The sequence below is a fragment of the Phalacrocorax aristotelis genome, chromosome 12, assembly GCF_949628215.1.
Source record: "Phalacrocorax aristotelis chromosome 12, bGulAri2.1, whole genome shotgun sequence".
Lineage (NCBI taxonomy): Eukaryota > Metazoa > Chordata > Aves > Suliformes > Phalacrocoracidae > Phalacrocorax > Phalacrocorax aristotelis.
In genome coordinates, this window is record NC_134287.1 from 2,592,697 (window position 1) to 2,612,634 (window position 19,938).

Genomic DNA, 19,938 nt, shown 5'->3' on the forward strand with positions numbered 1-19,938 from the left:
GATGCATTGAGGAGAGCCTCTTGGCAAGCTGGCTCATTCTTGGGGAACACACATATTTGAGTAATGAGACCTCAGGCATTTATGCTGTGCAAGACACCACAATGGTCAGTGCTCAGTAAAACTCAGAAGAGAACCACTGCCTTGAAAAGCAGGATGCATACTGGCAAGTGTTTTTCAAGATGGGTATGGAAAGCTGGCTTCAGTGCCCAGTTTAGCTCATGACTCCTTGTGCAGTTTCAGGCAGGCCACTTCATCTCAGGGTCTGTAGCCTGTAAAACAGTAACACAAACTTCTTCTTGTGCATGTGTTTGCACCTCCTGCCTGCTCTGCCAGGTGTTTCAGGCAGAGGAGAGCAGAACTGTGACGGTAGTGTTCTCTAGCAGTAAGTGAAGGGAGCTTGACTCCTTTCGGATGAAACTCTCCAACAGCAGTGAAATCATAGCAGCTTTGGCTCAGTAGGGTTTCATCAGTGTTTCATCCACCGACACAAGCAAAAGGTCTGTCCTGAGCTCCTTTTACGCTCTTCCCTTTAAAAGGGAAAGACACTGTACATGACAGGCACTCAAGCAGGAGGCTTCTGCTGCCCGGACTCCAGAGATCCTTGAGAGCTTGGTGACATCTGGTGGGAACTGGAAGGATCACAAGCCTTTTGCTCCCATCTTGTGCCACCAACCCACTTCTGCACTGTGAGCTTTACCCTCACTCACAAGTAATTTATAAAACATATTTTTTTAAATATTCCTCAAAAACAGGCCATAAAAATGTCTATTGATGTTATGCTCAGAATCACAAGAGTACGAATTCAAAACGTGATGCTATAGTGATGCATACTGAACACCGGTTTAGAGATCAAAGGGCTTTAACGCTGATGAGACATAACAGAGCTGAAATACATGGAATTTGGCATTGGATTTGTGCACAAAGCACACATATGCCTCAGCCTGGAAGGTACCATTGTGGGAATGCCCACCTGGGGGCAGTTAGATATGTGTGCCCAGAGTTTGGGTAGGTGTGGGTCTGACAATGAGCACAAAACTTCAGTGAAGGGAAGGGTAGTGAAGTTAATGCTATATTCAGGCTAATTCTGGTAAGGAAATTGGAAATGGGTTGCTTGAAGTTCAGAAGAATTATGCCAGATCCAATCCGCATGCAGATGCATGTGAATGAGTTTTTCCATTTTTTTCTAGATCTTTTTAATCCTATAAACATAAGCACTATTGCCTTTGCTCTCATTTTTGCAATTGCACTTTTTGGATCTAGCTGTGTAGAGCATTTGTGCAGCTTCACAAGATGGAGGAAATAATAACCAACAAAATTTTCTCCCAGTGTCTTTTAGATATTGGAACAGTGTGTCTCCTGAATGGCAGAGGATCCCCTGCATTTGCCAAGGGTTTTGTGAGGCCTTTGGTAAAGGGAGAAGAGTCTGAAATGTTACCAATCAATCTCCTTTGCTCCATCCCTTTTTAGATTTTGTCATGGGAAAGAATGGATATAGAAGGAGGAAATCAGTAAAATGACAGTCAAAATTTCAAGAAGCAATTGTGAAGCCTACACCAGATCCACCTACTGCTGAGAATCCAGAATGTGGTTACGCAGCACTCCCTGAAATTCAACCCACCTTGAAGACTGCTGAACTGGGACCTTAAAGTCACTGGTAAGTTTAAACGATCACAGCCTGTTGCTGCAGCCTATTTATCTTTTCATCCTTCAGTAGGAAAGAGTTAGGGTAGAGGACAAAGCAGGGTGGATTTTCAGGGTGAAATCCACCAAGTCCAAAGCAGATATCCTCTTAGGTGCTTTGGAGAAAGATGTTCACTTTAAGGATTCAGGTTGCCTGCCTTGAGCTCCTCAGACCTCTGCCTTCCTTCCCATGCCAGCTTGTCTCTGCAGTGATGTCATGACATGTAGTATCACTGCTGGTGACCTTATTAGCAGAGCCAATTATCTGGAGACCTTCCTATGGGAGGCTGCTTGCCATTGTGTGAGCTCTGGCCCTATTGTTTATGACAGCACTAGGTGACCTAATTCACTCCAGTGGGTCCATCACACATGTCCTCATAGGGTGATTCACCCCTCTGACAGGCCATTGTCACCATCCCTCCTGCTAGTACGCTGCTAGGCCTAGCCTCATGTTCTGCAAACACAAAACTACACACAGATGGGCCCTTTCTGAAAGCTCTTCTAGCTGGTGGATATTTACACAGGCATAGTGAGCACAGGGCATGAGCCTAAAGCTACTTGGACAGACCTTAGGCCTTTAACATAGCAGACTGTATGGAGTCTTTGGAGTTTGTTACTGGGTGAGCCCATTATTTTACTTTCCCTGACTAGCACTGGAGCAGGAAACAGTTCTGCTGATACTGAGGTGTTCGTGGTACTATTATGACGCAGTGATGAGCTGTTAAGCCCGTACCCAGAGAGAAAGCTGTGTTCACCACCATGCTACATACATGGCATTGGCATCATCTGGGGCAGGAAGACTCTCCTGCACAAAGCAGAGGCAGGAATGAAGGCAAAATCCCCACTGACAAAATCTCTAGTAGCTGTAAAGGGACACTTAGTTGAATGCTTTTGATTCTGTTCTGTAGGGAGCAATGTTACATGCATGCATGCTTGTGCACTCACATACAAACACACACATTACTGTGTCTTAGGTTGAGGAGTGAATGGATGTCTTATTTTAGCATAGATTATGCTGTGATGTGGCAGAGGGTGAGAACAAAGAAAAGGACATTACTCCAAGGAGTTAAAGAAAGGTGGGAATTCTCCTTGCCTGCCCCATTTTCTGCATAATTTGTTGGCAGCCTGCATCCATCATCAGCTTGTTCGTGGCATTGTAGGCTGGTAAATGCATCCACGCTAATACAGATACCCTTCCCAATCCTGCCAGTTTTCTCCCAGACCAGTAGAGATTAAGTGTGTTTGTGACATGAGGTGGGTTGGCAATGGGTATATTCTCCCTATTCCAGAAGCCAAGGCAACTGTAATATACACACTTGGTACCCCAGGCTGTTGAAGATGTAATTGAGAATTAAAAGCAGATCGGTCACTTCCCAGTCAATATTCAAAGAACAGCCTGAAAGGAAGAGAAAGGCTGGAGTTCTGGAGGGAAACCTCAAAGGGAGTTGAACATGTGTAAAACCCGTGGCTGAAGGCTGTGAAGAGGACAGGGTATCCTCCCTTTGGTGGACAGGGGGAAGAGCAGCCAGAACACATCTCACAGACACAGTAGTCATAGATCTTTTTTGTGTAAATGGTGGAGAAGAAGGGATGAGGGTGTGATTAAACTTTACCAGCCTTGCATTGGTAAGAAGCAGACAAGTGAATGGAATCAAATGTGCTTTGATTAAGGACCAGTCATGTCTGTCAACAGCAGTGTGGTACAGGTCCTAGAAAAGAACATAGACTGTGGTAAGAAGCTTTATTATCTGTTCCGAGTCCTGTGTATGGATTGCTTTTTGAAGACTTCTCAGGGACATGATCTGTGTAATGGTTTTGAGGCAACTTAGACTGAAGCCACAGTGAGTAGGAGCTTTGGTAAAATTTTCTCTTCCCTGCCCAAGGCTGTAAACCCGTCAGCTGGCTACGAGCCATTGACCAATGCAGTCCTGATCACCCAGAGGTAGCCTAGCTACACTTTAGATTCCTTAAGGACTTTACAGAAAACTGGGAGTCAAGGTGCACAATCAGAAGTGGGGTGTGCAAACCTGTTGCCTTATTAACTGGACAACTAAGAGGGGAGAACTGTTGATAAATTGGGAGGAAGAAAAGTTTTATTTAATGGATATTTTTAACCTATTTACTTGTTGGTGGTGCTCCCAGCTTATTCTATGTCTTTCTCAGAACTCCAAGGCAATAACTGAGTTCCACCAGATGGTTTGACAGAGCCCAAACCACTGTTATGTAAGTCCCTGGGAGGACTCCTTGGATAATTGAACCTGGCCTTTTGAGCCGCTGACAAAGTCTAGCAGAAGAACATAACCCATCAGCCACCCACACTCTTAGCTAGGGATCTAAGTGAATGTTGATGAGGAGGGGAGTAGGTGGAGAAGTCTCCCTGAGATTGAAAATCTCAGCAGGACCTGGCATGGAGCGCTCTGGAAGGAGCTGCTGTTGCCTAGAGCAGTATTGCTCTGAAGAGTTGAGCATTTGTATTGAGCTGAGAGGTGTGGTCCTCCCACTGCTGCTGGCATCCCAGGCTTTGTCCAGATTCTGATTATGGGAACAATTTTAGTTCTTTTAATCTAAAATTGCTGTCAAGCAGAAGGAATGATGCTCAGCCTGTGCTAAGTGGCTCAAGTTAGGTGATACTAGTAGAATTTCTAGCTGTGAAATAACCACTTTGTTCCTACTCGCTGTTCAAATGATACGTTAGCAGAATCCTGCTCTTTCCAGGGCACAGGCACGTGCAACGGAAATAGCTCACAGCCATGTGAAATGTTTCCCTTAGAGAAGCAGCCCAGATTTCCTAATAATAGAGGTGGATGCTTTCTACAGGTACCCTAACCCACACGCAGTGGTGGAGGGGAATGTTTGGTAACTGAAAAGTGCAAGCATGAAGAATATTTTATGCTTTGTATTGCCTTTTCCTTGAGTCCTTCCTTGACACTTCACAAGCATTACCCATGACTCATGCATCTCCGCTAAGACGGCAAAACAGTAGACAAGAAAAATGAGGCATGATACTGTTAAGGAACTTGTCTTACAATGAATTATGGATATGGCGAAGAGAGGAACCCAGGAGTTCTGGAGGAATATGTGTAGTTCTCTTCCAAACTAATAAACTAACTTCTTATTTCTCTTACTTACTGAAAGTTGAAATTGCCCAGGAGTCATATAATTATTTCAGCTTAGGATTCTAAAAAACGTCAGAAAGCACTGTCTGTGTTTCTGTTGAATACACAACTACAAGTTTTTCTTGGTTTCAGTGGATAAAATAGGTGTGAGATGGAGGCAGGATAGTTTAGTGAGAGACCAAGTTTTAGTTCCTGCCTCTGGAACACTGGTAGCCTCCTGACCACCACGACAGTGTTTTCAGTAGATGGTTCCTTTGATGACATGGTGCTAGACTTGCAGTAAAATCTGGAGCCAGCTGACTGAGGTTTGGGATTGCCTTGCAAAGACTCAACAGTTTGGATCTGTTGTTTCACCCAATATTTCCAGAAGTGTCTGAGCTAAGTTTCTGTCTGCTATAGGTGTGCTTTTGTGCGTGTTACCGGTTGTGGCCAGACTGCAGGCCCAGCTTGCTCTCTCCTGACGCTGTAGCCCAAGCTCCTGCTTTATCAGCACTTTTACGTATACAATAACAGCAGATTCCTTGCAGTCATGGTGGGGATTTGCTTTGTGAATACTGGTGTTGCCATGGCTACATTTCCCTAAAGTTCATTATTTCCCATGGTGTCCTTGTCACTCATCCAAGGATGCTGGCATTAAGCAGGCTCACAGCATGTCATTTCTGCCTTGGGAACTACTGGTAGGTGTACTGAATGGGCCAAGAGGTACTGCAGCTGGTGCTTTGCCTGGGGTAAATCTACTTCAACCATGAAGGAAGTGGTTAGGGAAATAGTTAGGAGCTTTTTTTACAGCAGTGTGATGGGAAAGGAAAGCCTACAATCACCAGGGCACCTTTCCAAGAGGGTTGTACAGGAAGGAGAAGAAGGAATTGTCATCTCTCAAGAGAACAAAGGCAGGGAGGGGAGGGAGCACAGGCAGCTTCAGTTAATTGCTAGGTCGCGTAATGAGCTGGGGTGCTGGACAGCTACTGTATAGCCCCCATTGTGTCTGTCGCCTGGTTGGGGGTGTACTGCTCTCGGGCATTTTAGCTGGTTTTTGTTTTTTGTTTTTGAATGACTTAATGAGCAAGCTAAAGAGCTGTAAAATTCAGAGCAGGATCTCAAAAAGTTAACTGTCCCTCAGGCATGCACGTATATCTGGTGCTGTGCAGAAGGGCACTGAATTCTGAACAGCCACCTACTTCCTGTGGGAGGGAGGTATGTACAGACCTCAGTTACACAAAGAAAGACACTGAAGAGTTAAGACTAGCTAAAAAGTAGAGCTGGTCACTGGCAGATCTTGCAGACTGACATCCAAGAGATACTCCAGACTGCACCTTCTCTTAAACTCCCATATTGGCTTCTCAGGCCTTTTTCAGTGCATAAGCGGTATTAAAACAGCAACTCTCTCATGCAGGTAGGCACCAAATACTGTATCTCCTAATTTCAGTAGACATGCAGCTGTTGGATGGAGTCTCGTCCTCTCTCTGCATCAGTATTGGCATATTAAGGGCACTGAGACGATTAAGAAGTTGCAATGTCTGGTGTATAAGGAGAAGCTGAGAGCCCTGTGGTTGTTTAGTGTGGAGAAGAGAATGCTATGGGGGGATCTTATCAATATGTACCAATTCCTAGATGGCCTGGAGTAAAGAAGTAAAGAAGGCAGAAACAGACGTCAGATGTCACGAGTGCCATCTAGTGACAGGGCAAGATGCAGTGGGCACAAATAGAAATACAGGAAATTCCATTTAAACATCAGAAAAAACTTTTTTACTCTAAGGATGGTCAAATATCAGAACAAGTTGCCCAGGCAGGTCATGGGGTCTCCATCCTTGGAGATATTCAAAACCCAGCTGAACACACTCTGAGACACTGCTCTGAGCTGGGCGGTTTAGACTAGATGTTCTCCAGAGGTTCCTTCCAATCTCAACTCTTTGTGGTTATGTGGTTCATTGTTAATTGTTCCATGCTATTGCGCCTGGAGAAGCATGAATGAAGTATGAGGTTCTGTTATTCCTGGTGTGCATTAAGAAATTGGCCAAGACAGGAAAAATGATACCTGTATGGCACTATAGAACACTTTTCTGGCTTCACAAGCTTATTTCTAAACCTACAGGGCTACATCAGTGCAAATCACACTTCACTGTTAGACGTGTAAGTTACTGTTACACACAAAGGTGCTGTGCCCTTCCATCACACCCATTAATGGACATTTAAAAGATGAATCTAATAGTGGACTGTTACCCTCAGTCTGCTTAGCGTGTAAGGGTGAGCTCTCTTTTCAGTGTACAGATCTCAGCTGGCATCTATTTTTTGTAGTTTTACAATAACATTCAGTTGTTTTGCAAGCAGTAGGCAGGCAATCTTCATGTTGAGCCCAGCCTTGTGATTTAACAACAAGAAATATCATTGTCCTTCACTGGTAACTGAGTGTAACTTGGAGGTGCTGTTCCATTATAATTCCAGTAAGAAAGGCACTCAAGACTATGCAAAGTATCATTTAAAGTGCTATTTATTAGCAGAGTGCTAACACTGTAAAGGTGTAGTGTAGATAATCTTAAATCCCTCCAGATGCTGGGAACTCCAAGTTGTGCAGCATCAAACAGGCATCTGATCTGGGTGCAGCACACCGTGCAGACCCTTTCCATGGAAGGGTTACCCTGTTCTGGTCTTTTCAACTATTATATTATTTTCTCACAAGGAAACAACTCCATTCAGCATTTCTACTGTCTAACAGCAAGAATGTTCACATGAGAACTTCCTGCTGCACTATTAGGTAAAGGCAAGGCCTCGCAGGTGGCATAATCACCAGTAGCAAGCGGGAGCTGCCTACAGCTCTGTTACAATTAGCTGGCTGTGTTTATCCTGCAGCTGAAAGATATTGACAGCACAACACAGGCCTGAAGGCTAAGCTGTGTGTGCTGCAGAGCACAGCTCAGGCTTGGGCCTACTCAGATTAACCGTTAGAGGGGTTGCATTCCGCAATGTGCAGTGATCGAGGTCATTACACTGAGATATGTGATGTTATCTCCACTCCTCGTTCTGCAGATGAATTTGCAACATACTTGACAAAAGAAACCAGTTTCCAGGGATTATCTTTCCTTAAATATAGCCCAACCCAATTAGATTTAGCTGCTCACGGTGTTCCATAAAACCAGTTCTTTAAAACTCCAGGAGGATTTCCCATTACTCATAATTTTCAGTACGTGAAGAAAGTGCTTCACTCCAACCCACCCCGCCCCCCGCTTTAAGTCAAGCGAAGTTTATTCACGAGTTAGGCTCTCATCAGATTTGGACAGATCCTGTCAGATTTCTACGTACCCTGTCTTCAGGCTGCCCGAGTACCTCACTGGCGCCGTTGAGCAGCAGCCGCGCGCCCGTGCCGCCGCGAGCAGCGCGCGGCACCTGCCGGGCCAGGCAGGCACCTGCCGGGCTGGGGCGAGAGCGCCGCCTCCTGCCGAGCCCGCCTTGGCACCGCTTTTGCGTGAACCCCGGTGAAAGTTCACGGAGCGGTTCTGTGCCAACCGCGCGGATGGCTAATTGCGATTAATGCTGCCGCAGTGGCCGTTTGCCCGTAGATGGCAGTATTTGCTGTTCTTTTGCAGTAGTGGTATTTTGCTTTTAGTGTATTTGTGCCGTCACGGAAGATACCGTTGTTCAGTAAGGCCATAAACTCCACCTGGAGCACAGTTAGAGAAAACTTGCTGACTCATCCCTCAGGCTTTCTAAGAAAATTAAAAGGAAGCCTGGCTATATTAGTACAAATTGTAAAGATACAAGTCGGTGCTTTAAAAAGTCAATTATTCAAACCTGACAATGTAGCCAATAGCACCATTTTGGCACGTGTGGATATTTTAAGGTATCTTGCCCTTGCGGATGGGGAATTAAAGTATCAGCATGAAGCAGTCCTGAGTCCACGGAACTCAATGAAGATGTTAAAGGAAAGAATGGAGACACTGTTTTCCCCCCATTCACCTGATTTTGTAAGTTAATAGATATGAGGTGGCTGTCCTTGCTCTACATGCTTTTAAACTGGGATAAAATGGTAGACGTAGAAAACTTAGCAGCAGTCTCAATGGCAGCAAACCCGTTTCTTCCCCAGAGTAAGACGACGAGATGTGCTGTTCCGTGGATAGAGCTACTGTCTGAACAGAGAGTATCACTGACAGGTTTTAGTGCTACAGTATGAAACTGAGGACTAGAAGATGCTTACTTGTTTTGAGTGCTTGTTATGGCAGGCACTGCCTCCAACGAATGTGTCCTTTTCGTTTGAATGTATACTGCAGCTTGTCCTGGTGACGAGGCAGTAGAGTAACATGAGTTAGAAACACAATTAGTGATCTCACTTCTGAAGTAAGCAGTGTGACCACAGGCACAGGCTGAGGTTCTGTACCATAATAAATCTCTTGCATCTTAGGATGACTGCAAGTTCCAGTCAGTCCACTATATACGCTAAATAATACCACACCAGAAATGGGCCAGAGCAGCATGACCCTATTTTATGACTAAGGAAAAATACTTTTATGTGTAGGCACAGAATCAGAGCTTATATCACCTGAGTTTAGTTCCCAAGTTTTCAAACAACTCTGTAGACCATGGACAAATCACCAACCCCTGCCTCACTTCCCTGTGACTGACACGGGACAGTAGATCTTCCTTTCTTTCCAGTTTAGCCTGACTTGTCAAGTACTGTGAGCTCTTTAACGAGTGGGTTATCTCTTGTTCCAAATGAATGTGTATCAACGAGCCTTGATCTCCATGGGAGTTTTGCATGAATAAAGAACACAGAAGGGGGACTCTAATTTGTGCTATGTAGGGGGGAAATGTGTATGAGATGCTGGATGTAGTCAGATTTCCCTGTACTTAAATGCTTCTTAAGAGTCTTCTAACTGTACTCAATTATCTACACTTTGAGCTCAGTGGCTCCATCTCTAAAGGATATGAGCGTACCCCAGTAGTGCAGTGTGGAAGAAGAAACCCATGAGGCTCAGAGAATCCTGTGTATGTGGTTTGGCGTATTCGGGAAGCCTGCAACAGTCTTGGAGGTTGAATCCCTGAATCCTACCTTTAAAAGGGAAGCTGAGAACAGATGGTTCCTTAGCACCTCCGCGAGAGCGTGTACAGCAGCCACATCTGCTAAGCATTTTCTGGTGATGACTCATTGTTTCTTTCTCCAAACGTGGTGTCTATTGTAGGAAGAAACTGTGTCAATCATTTCAGTCCTTCCCTCCTCAAAATTTACCTGCTGTCTGGGCCGACTGTCGGCAGTGGAGCTCATGAGCAGTACTAGCACTAAGGTGACCAGCCTTTAGCTTCAAACACGAGCAGAACCCTTGCAAGTCTGCAGTTTTCTTAAAATGTTGTCAGGCTGTGGATTGAGAGACTTGCTCTGTAGGATCGCTCCAGGACGGGGACAGATGGAGGGCCTGTCACCAAGCAGGTGGTCAATTGCATCTCTCTGTCTCTGCTTAAGTTGGTTTGAGAGGCTCTGGGATTTTTCTGTGGATGAAAGTTTCTTTGCTATATAATGGCTTATGAAATATCTGGAAGGACAGTTCTGTTCTACCTTACTCTGCTAGCAGCCTTAGAGGACTAGATCTGTGTAAAAGTGTACATCTCATCCAACAAGTGAGGATGTCGTTACAGGGATCATAACCAGAGTATCTGTTTAAAAGCATTTAATTATTATATTCTTAAAAGATAAGAACATGGCATGTGGCAGAATGTCTCAGAGGTCAGTAATACCTGCTTTAGGGGAATGTACAAAGGATACCATCATCGCAAAATCTGCCTTTAGAGGAAGTTTAAATATAAGCCCCCATTAATAAAAGTTATTTTCCCTAGAGCTCTTACTGGTTAATAGTTCAGTATTACAGCTGTTTTTTTATAAAAATAAATTGAAATGAAATGCAATTTAGTGTTTTCAAAAATCTTTTTAATATCCCTGTAAAACAGGAAAAACTTCTGTCAAACAGCAAACACTTCTGTCGAAGAGCTGTAAAGATGATACACAAATCTGGAGGAACAAATAATGCCATGAAGATTGTCTTCTAAATCCAGAATGCTTGTTCTAAACCACAGAAAGAACAGCTTTGCATAAAGCACAGGAATATTTTCACTGAGAAGCTTTTTAAAGTTGTTGTGGTACAAAAAGTGAATCGTGCATTTGTGTGCAGCGTGGTGCATTCATTGCGTAGTAGTACATGTGCAGTAATTAAAATCAAAGTCAAAGGCCAAATACCAAATGGAGGTAACAAAGTTATGAATGAAAATTTGGCTGATGACACTTCACAAAACTGTGCAAATAGTCCTTTATATGCAACATAAAGATAGTAAATGCAGCATGTATGGAGAGTAATGCTTCTGGGAAGGCTCAAATTCGATGAATTTAAGACAAGACATTGCATTCTGTTTGTGCTTATACCAATGTAAGTCTGGGTTACTCCACTGATTTTAGAGATAATATGAAATCTGTAAAAAACCCACTGATAATACAGTTATTCTGGATCTCTATCAATATGTTTGAAATTAGCATCTGGCTCACATCATGAATTTAATTTCTATCTTTTCCTGACTTCCAGCAGACTATCTGAGGGTGGAAAGAAAAAAATGGCTCTTGGCCTTAATTATAATTGTATTACAATGGCTTTTTCTAAAAGTCATACTTTTCATTTTTATTTAATCCCTCATTCTTTCTGACCCATAAACCTCTCATTTGTAGTGAAAATAATCAGCTATTTTATTGTCTTGTTTCTACTGCAGTTTTACGTTCAAATGCCTCTTAATATTTTCTCCATTCCTGAAATCAAAGAAGATCTAAAAATATGTACAATTTGGTTAAATAAGTGCTGTTATAATTTCCTGTGTTTGAAAGTTACTCTTCCAATGCACATCTAATAACTTCACTTCCATACATATCACCTTCTAGACAAAGGACTTAGAAGTAGCACTACAGAAACAGGTACCATCTTACAAACTTGAACAGCAGATTTCTGCTCAAATCCACTCAAACTCACACTAACAAAAATGCTTTTTACAAGAGAAATAAACTGTACAGAGAGTTATTTACTCTAATTTAAAGATCTGGTTCAGCCCTACTGAAACCAGTGGGACTTCCCATCGATCGGTTCAGGTCCTAGGTAAGAATTACGACATAGTTAATCAATGGAAAGGATCAGGGCAAAATGAGATGTATATGCATGCCACAATGCACACACGGTCATTTCGTCTGGCTTAGTATTGCATTCCTTTTTACATGGAGACAGAATGGAAGAATACTGGTGCTATCTACAGCTGTTCACATTGCTGGGAAGAATTAATATTCCAGCCAGTTATTAGAATGCTCTTCCTGCTTTGAAGAGAACCGACTAGGGCTTAAAGACATGCTATTTTCCTGTCAGTCTCTTGATTTAAGGTGTCTAGTGATGGTGGTATAAATTCTTGGGCTGGAGTGATGGCTGGAAATGGTTCTATATTGTTCAAGCAACCAAAGGTATACAGATAAATTCCTTCCACTAAAAAGCATAACTAACGTAGAAAATACTGATTTGAAGTCCAGAAGCCAAGAGCGCACAACGATATGTAAGGGACGACTAATCTTCCACCAACACCAACAGAATCTTAGATCTGTATAGTTGCCCTGTGGACAGTAAAGCTAATTCCAAAGGCTGCTATCTTTTGTCACGGTCCCAAATAGTTTCCTAACAATGGATATGTTATTACACAGAACATGCAAATTGTCCACGGCAATTTAACAACAGTGTTACAGCGCTGGCTGGCTATTTCTCCAAGTCGTGAGCCAAGATTCAAATTACTTACCCAGGATATGTTAAGCAAGGTTTTGAAATGCCTTAGAAATGAGAGTAATCTAACAAAGCATGTAATATAACGCTTGTCTGGGTTGGCTTTGTATCTCTCTAAAGCAATTGCTGAGTGGTCCCGGGAGTCCAAGGGGAACAGCAACAGGGAAGAGTCAGATTGCCATCAGTAGGAATCCGTTGCTTGAAGGTTCTGAAGGACTTCCAGCACAACTTCATAACAGAATAAATACTCATCCTGTATGGAGGTAGAGACACCGATGTGAAACACCTGGTTACATTCGACATAAATTCTAGACAAAGAAGGACGGACTGGCTGAAGTGCTATTTATAACATCAGCATCTTTGTAACATGGATACAAAACTTTAGATATTTAAGAGCATCCTTGCAGTTTTTGTTCCATCACTTGTAAAAGTTCAGGAGCACTTTCTTATTCAATGCAGTACGTGTAAGCATGTGCTCAGGTCTCATTTAGGTCAATGCAGGTTATCTGCTTGCTTCGTTTTAATCACATGCTCAATCATTATCCTGAAGAAAAATATATTGAAGCATGTGCTAAAATATTTGCCTATAGGAAGAACTTATCCTAGTCTTGTATTGCTTTTCTTCCCATCAACTGCTCTAAACTGAGTTAGCCACATCTTGTCTTTTCCTGTGTGAAAACTGTTTTCAGGGGGAGCATTAACTGAGCAGTAGAAGGGTTTACTGAGTTGATGATAACTCAGCAATAGAAAAATTCAGCCGAAAGCCACAGTTTGGCAGGGTAGAGTTTATGGTATTTCAGCACTGTTGTTGTTGATCTCCACTTTTCTTTTTGCTTTAAAATAAGGGGCAGGGTGCTGGTGTCTGTACTACATCGGTGGTTTGCTTTTATTTCAGTAGTTAGTAAGGGACAGATCTTTCATATTTAAATCTAGACACCACTTTCCTGGAAGGTTGTTATTTTCCTAAAATGGGAGCATTAAAATTATGCTTTTAGCCCCAGACTTATGAAAGCACGTGGATATGTACCACTACTTGAGGCTTTTAAAAATTGTAATCCAGTTGAAGATTGAGAACTTACCTTAGTTTGAATCATGCCAAAACGCTGATCTCTCAGATCTCTCACTATCTGCTTGATGTTGAACTATCAGAAGAGAACAGTTTTTATTTTGTTGACATGCAAGTTATAAAGCAAGATTTAAGCAAGTTCAGATGGGGAAGCTGTGATTCAGTTCTTGTAAAAGTAGTATATTTGTAATTATCATCTTTGTTGTTTTAAACAACAAAAGCTCATTTATTCCATTTTGTTAGGATGAATTCTACCAGGAATCACTCTGGTCTAAGATGCCCCCCATGTGTTGTTGACCTCCATATGAATTTGTAATACTTAACGATAACACTTAACCTGGTACTTACACATAGATCTTTTTCTATATAGCTGAGCAGAACTTCAACACATAGCAGAACTCCACTTCTCCCAATGCCAGTGCTGCAGTGAGCAACAATAGGTCCTGTACTGTGAGCTTTTCTCATGTACCAAATAAATTTTACAAGCTGCTCAGCCAGTTTGGGAGTATTGTGGTCTGGCCAAGTGGTAAACTGCAAATGACTTATAATGCGCTTCTCTTCTGTCTGGAAGAGAAAGACCAGAGATGTTAAAAATGATCAGTCCTAAGATCAATTTTCAAGGAATTCCACTGATAAATTTTCCTTCAGCCTCATTCTTAGTCAGTTGTTTGTCTAGCCTACAATTCCTCCGTTTTTCATACTTGACCTTATTAAAGCTTCTTTTAGGTTCTCAGCAATGCACTCAGGAGACACAGGCCTAGCAAATCTGCTTAATATAATTTTGCTGAAACACTGAAGTTACTCTCTTGCCCCAGAAGGATGTGGTTATCTTATTTATTGGTTAGAATGGAAAACCAAAACCATTTGTTAAATTAGAACATTCCAGTACTGTTTACTAAAATTGTTTCTGTAACTGAACTAAGCCATACAAATAGAAAAGCAGTAGCATGATAGCCACAATAGTCAGATCGTAAATCCTATTCTGGCTATCAGATATAAACGAACAACAAATTGTGATTAGAATACCTGATATACAAACCAAATCAACTAAAAAAGATGCTTACAAGAATAATCATAATGTAGCTAAAATAAAGAGTATCATTAATTGAGTGGTCCTGGGACAGCACCTGTTGCTGACGGCTTGCCAAAGCATGTTAAGCTGAATGCAAAAGAACCACCTGGATTTGTACCACCAGAACAATCTGAATGCATGTCTGAATTTCTGCTGAAGTAAACCCGTGGCTTTCTGCAGCAATTTGTTACTGGTCCAGGACAAATATAGCAAACATAACAAGTTAATCAAAACATTTACATATAACGGCCCATCTTCCCATCTTAATACTCTTTTGGGAAGGCTCGTGTTGAATGCTTCACTACGCTTCGCACCCAGTGACATAAAGTGAATCGGGTTTTTCTTCATATAGAGAAATTGTTTTCTTGATGGAAAAAGACACCAAGTTAGTCTGGGACAAGTACAAATCTTTTAATTATTCCATTAATTAATATGTCCTGCAGAAATTTTTTTGCAAAGCTTTACTTAATACTGAAGCAAGCCTGACGGACTTGTGTTTGTCCTGATTTCCATGTTCTTACACCTGGATTCTGTATTTGTTAAGTTTCTAAAAATTTGCTGCTAGATTTGTAGTTTCATGTGTATGCATGTCTTCTCATGAATGAAGGAAGTATCACTTGTTCTAAATTCTAGGATGAAACCACCTCCTTCCCTCTTTCCTTACAGCTGCCATTACCAAATAGGAGCCCTCTCTGGCAGCCCTTAGTTATTTGATTTCATAAAAACAGAAGCAATTCTGCAAAACACTGAACACACCAGCTGTGTGACTAATAAAGAACTGATTTCTGGACATTCTTGTCCAAATGTATGGAATGTTGGATCTGTTGCTTGTGCAATGAGCAAAGCAGCAGCGTCTCATTAACCCTAATTTCATGCTTGTTATTCAGATTTTTACATTCCTGAAAAATACTGAGCAAATGTTACAGAAGAAGCAAACAATAATACTAACCTCTGTAAAATACCTAATCAATTTAATAAAATATGAAAGTATTAAGTATATTCAACTTACCTGCTTGTTGATGATTTCTATTGTTCTAATTATGAAGTATTCCACAATCTGGTAATTGTCTAGCCGGAGATGGAAATTAGCCAGGTCTATAGAGTCACGGGGAGGTTCGGGCCAGTATCGATGACATTTGACCTGCCCTAGCTCCACTTCTTTTGTCATCATGGCAATCACGTCTGATTCGCTCTCCCAGACCATTTGCCAGAAATCAGCCATAGTGGACGGCAGAGGCCCTTGGGTTATAATATAGAAATGTTCCTCTTCTCCAACTTGCATTTTAATGTAACTTGCATTAATGTAGCCGTTCTTTTCTCCCAGAGGAACTCGTGTCTTATCATCTGTACAGAAACAGAAAGTTGCTTTTTCAGCTGTAGATCTGAAACAGAGTTCTACCGTCTCTAGCACTCGGAAGATGGGGAACCTCAGCCTCCAGCAGCAGGACATGCCTCTGGATTTTAGAATACAATTGGCTCGTAGCACTAATATTAATCACTGCTAATAGGAATTCCCACGGAAAATTGTATGGTTCACTGCAGCTTTGTTTCTCATAAGATACTTGCATAACACTCTGACAAGCCTTCTAATTACTGTAGAATTGTTTGGGAGTAATTCAAAATAGGGTGTCCAGCTCTGCTTTTAATGTATGGCATGGGAACATTATCACTGGATATTGGTGTTATAAAACAGGAAACTCTGAGAATGTATACTGTATCACTAACGGAAAGAGGTAACTGTGCTACAAACTTTGCATGTGTTGTTCTGCTACTGCAGTTTAGGAAGACGTCAAGGCACCAGAAAGCGTTCTCCTTCTGTAATGATGCTTCTCGGGGAATCACTGGGCAGTACATTATTTTTTGAAAGCCTTGCTAACAACAGTGATTCAGGTCTTGGACTCAAATCTTCCTTCTAAAGTGACTTCTTATCAGCAATGAAAATTGTTTCTGACAGATCAGAGCTGAGCAGCTGAAACCTCTGGTCGGGCATTATGCTTTCAAATACTTCTGAAAGAATCTTTATCTTTCCAAGAGCTACATAACTCCATGATTTCCACTGGACTTTTCAGAATTCCACCGTGTCACAAGCAGTAGGTGTAGCTATACATTTAAACAGATTTAAAGGACTGCTGTTATAATTCAAGGTACACTTGACCACAGGAATGTCGTAGATCAATATCCCTGAGAAAGAGGGAAGGAAACACCAAGACAGCTGGCCCCCTGCCAGCCAAGTCCTGCCTTGTGGAAGATACTTCAGGAAATTACATATTGTGCAATGCAGGTGTCCTTACGTGAACTCTACCTCTTCTGGAAAAATCTCAACACGTTTCATTATTAGTGGAGCTCTCTGGGACTAAGGATGTGGTGGGATTTGCCTGCTACATCTCGGTGCTGTAGCTGTCCTTCTGTTGTCCGATGTCTTTGTTCACTGAATGTATGTTCTCATTACCGCGCATACTTACATGGAAGAATATCTCGGTATCTGTTTTTATCCTGGTTTTCTGGTGCTTTGCCAGTTCTGCAGTCATCCATTGGTTTCACGTGTTCTAAAGCCTAGATCAAAGGAAAATAGTCAATCCATGTTGTTCGCATCCTTTATAGACAACCTTTGCAGAGTCAGTTTGAGCAAACTTTACTGCTATATGTGACCCGGGGCTGGCAAATAGTCTCTGAACTTCTAGGCAAGGAATTCAAATTGCTTTGTATTTTCTTCAGCCTGCACAAAATTTCTGGGGTTTTCAAGCGAGATTTCCGCCCCACACCCTCAGCCCCTGTCATTACAGATCCCTGTTGTATATTGCTGTAAAATAGATGTTTGGAACAGTGATGTGGCCAAATGTCAGCATTCATAACTGGTGACACACTGACTGAGGCACCAACTATTTTATCGTTAACAGGTAGTGAATGTCAGAGAATACTTTTCAGTGACGAAGCGATGGATACAGGGAACAGCACCAATGCTGTTAAGTGCAAATCATATGGTTGTAAGTGCTTCACAGCAGATTTAGGGGAACAGAATGCAGTGTAGCCAGAAGCACGAATGTGCAAGCTGATTACATTCACAGTTTTGAATTACCTTCACTATTCTTTATTATTTTACCCCTTTGGTATGCACTGCACAATGCTCAGCCATCACATTATGCAACTATACATTGTATATGGACCGAAATGCGTGCGACAGCTCTTTAATATCTTTGTCAGTTACTATAGCTTTTACTCAGATAAAATATCCATTGGCTTTGGTAACCAGGGCTTTCCCTATTAGATCTTTATGTTTTCTGTGCAGGCATGTGACTCGGCTCATAGTATGCTATGCCTACATCAGTAATGCAATGGAATGAATGGAAATTAATACATGCCCTTGAGCCTTCAGGGAAAGTCAGCAAATCCTATACGCTTGAGGCTGTGGGATTTTGTACCCACAAAGTCAGAGATATAAAGGCAAGTGAAAGAAACTGATAACGCTGTAATTACTATGGAAAAGCGGTAGCAACCTATTTCACTGGTGATGAGTACGTCCTTTAAAGGAAAGTTAAGTGCTGTGTTGGAGAGTTATGAAATAATCTGTTCTTTGGGAATTTGCTGATAACTGAGTACTCTGTTTATATCTTGAAACAAGAGCTATTAGATGCTCTTCTAATTTTACACTTTTTTCATGATTTATATGCCATCAGAAGCAACTATGTGTGTTCATTATCTATGGAGGTACGTTACTTTTTCTTTCCAATTTCACAGAGTTCCTGACCTTAATAGCATTTTGTGGCAGTGAGTTCTGTGGATCACTGGAGCACTGTGTGAAACATTTTCCTTTCATCAACTAAGTCTTTCAACACCAGTGAATCCCTAGCAGCACGGACGTCTAGCTTTAATGCAGCCTCTAGAATAGTTCTTAAGTGGATGTTCAGCAGAGCTGAGGGGGTAATAGGAAGAAGTCAGTCTAGAAAAAAATAATTCATCCTCTACTTTTGTGTATTGTTTATTTTTCATTCCATGTGGGCAGTATCTTCGGACAGGGAACAGTGTAATCCTGATGTGCGTGGAAAAAGAGAGATCCAAATACTGTAGCATGACCCAAAAAGCAGAGTAGAAGCCCCATTCTGGCGTGAATAATTCTCTGAGAAAATGAAGTCAGTAAAGCTATACAAGTGGATCTCCCATACAGTATGCAGAAGGCTGCTAAAAGTTACTTTCTTAGCTCTGCTAAACACTCCGATCTTAAAAAGGAATCACACTATACCATAAACTCCTTTAACACCTCTTGATTTGCAATCCGCAGCTGAAGGCCTCGAATTAGACCTGTGATGCCAGTCCTTGGAGCTACGTCCGTAGATGGTTTAAAGTTAATTAACTGAGTCAGTTCATCTCCAGATGCAAAGGTTCTGCCTATATATTAACAAAAAAACCAAAGGACTTTTTAATTATTGTTGTTCATAGTGCAAAGTCTTGGCTTTAAAAACCAGGAGGCTGCAGTATTTAAGTACATTTTGATGCTCATACTGTGGAAGTGAAATATGAAAAAATATTTTTGGCTTACTTATGTTCGCAGCAGAAAGAAGAATAAGTCAGCACCATGGATACAACCAGCACCACATTGCATGTAATTTAGGAGGAGATCCAACTATTGCAACTTCTTGCCTTATACAGTTTCTAAATACAGTCTGTTCTAAATAAACTGTTCTTGCAGAATTGTAAACTCTAACGCTAGTTTATATTGGTATAGGAGACTGGCCACATCTTCACAGGGAATCATCTTCATGTTTCCAAGACTTTCCTGAAAATCAGCATTGCCACACCCCACTGCTAGGAATAATCACTGCAGATTCTTCCTCCCTGAAGAAAGAAAGTATCTCTGTTCTTTTCATCTTACCTCAAGTTACCCCTTCAAGAACAAGATGTGAAGTATCTTTGATGCACCAAAATCAGGATTTGGTTTTACTAATTATTTCATCCTGAAGTATATGTTTTGATCCAAAACTTGACAGATTAAGAAGATGGATAAACATATATATCTCCAGAAATATCACTGCTCTACTGGAGCAATTGAAAAACTTTTGTTACCATGCAGAGTGAAAACAGTAGCTTGTTTGGTAAAAAATAGTGGTTTGAGGCAGAGGAATTATGCAATTTGTCCTTTTAGTCATAGGCTACTGTTGGCAAAGCATAACATGCCACTGTCTCAAAGAAATCCTGATGATCTGTTCCACAGGTTTGTTCTAGGCCGAAGAC

At 41.7% G+C, this 19,938-nt stretch overlaps 1 protein-coding gene across 1 annotated transcript in view; it reads right to left on the reverse strand.

The window, feature by feature from the left end:
* Window positions 1-10,689: 10,689 nt before the first annotated feature.
* Window positions 10,690-19,938, reverse strand: part of FRMPD2 (FERM and PDZ domain containing 2) — a 61,230-nt gene continuing 51,981 nt past the window's right edge. The window contains exons 36-41 of the mRNA XM_075108108.1: window positions 18,950-19,095; window positions 17,175-17,265; window positions 15,722-16,056; window positions 13,989-14,204; window positions 13,654-13,716; window positions 10,690-12,827 (exon numbers count right to left, since the gene is read on the reverse strand). Of these exons, the coding sequence (XP_074964209.1) occupies window positions 12,756-12,827; window positions 13,654-13,716; window positions 13,989-14,204; window positions 15,722-16,056; window positions 17,175-17,265; window positions 18,950-19,095 (923 nt within the window). The 3' untranslated portion in view covers window positions 10,690-12,755. The remainder of the gene's footprint in view (window positions 12,828-13,653; window positions 13,717-13,988; window positions 14,205-15,721; window positions 16,057-17,174; window positions 17,266-18,949; window positions 19,096-19,938) is intronic.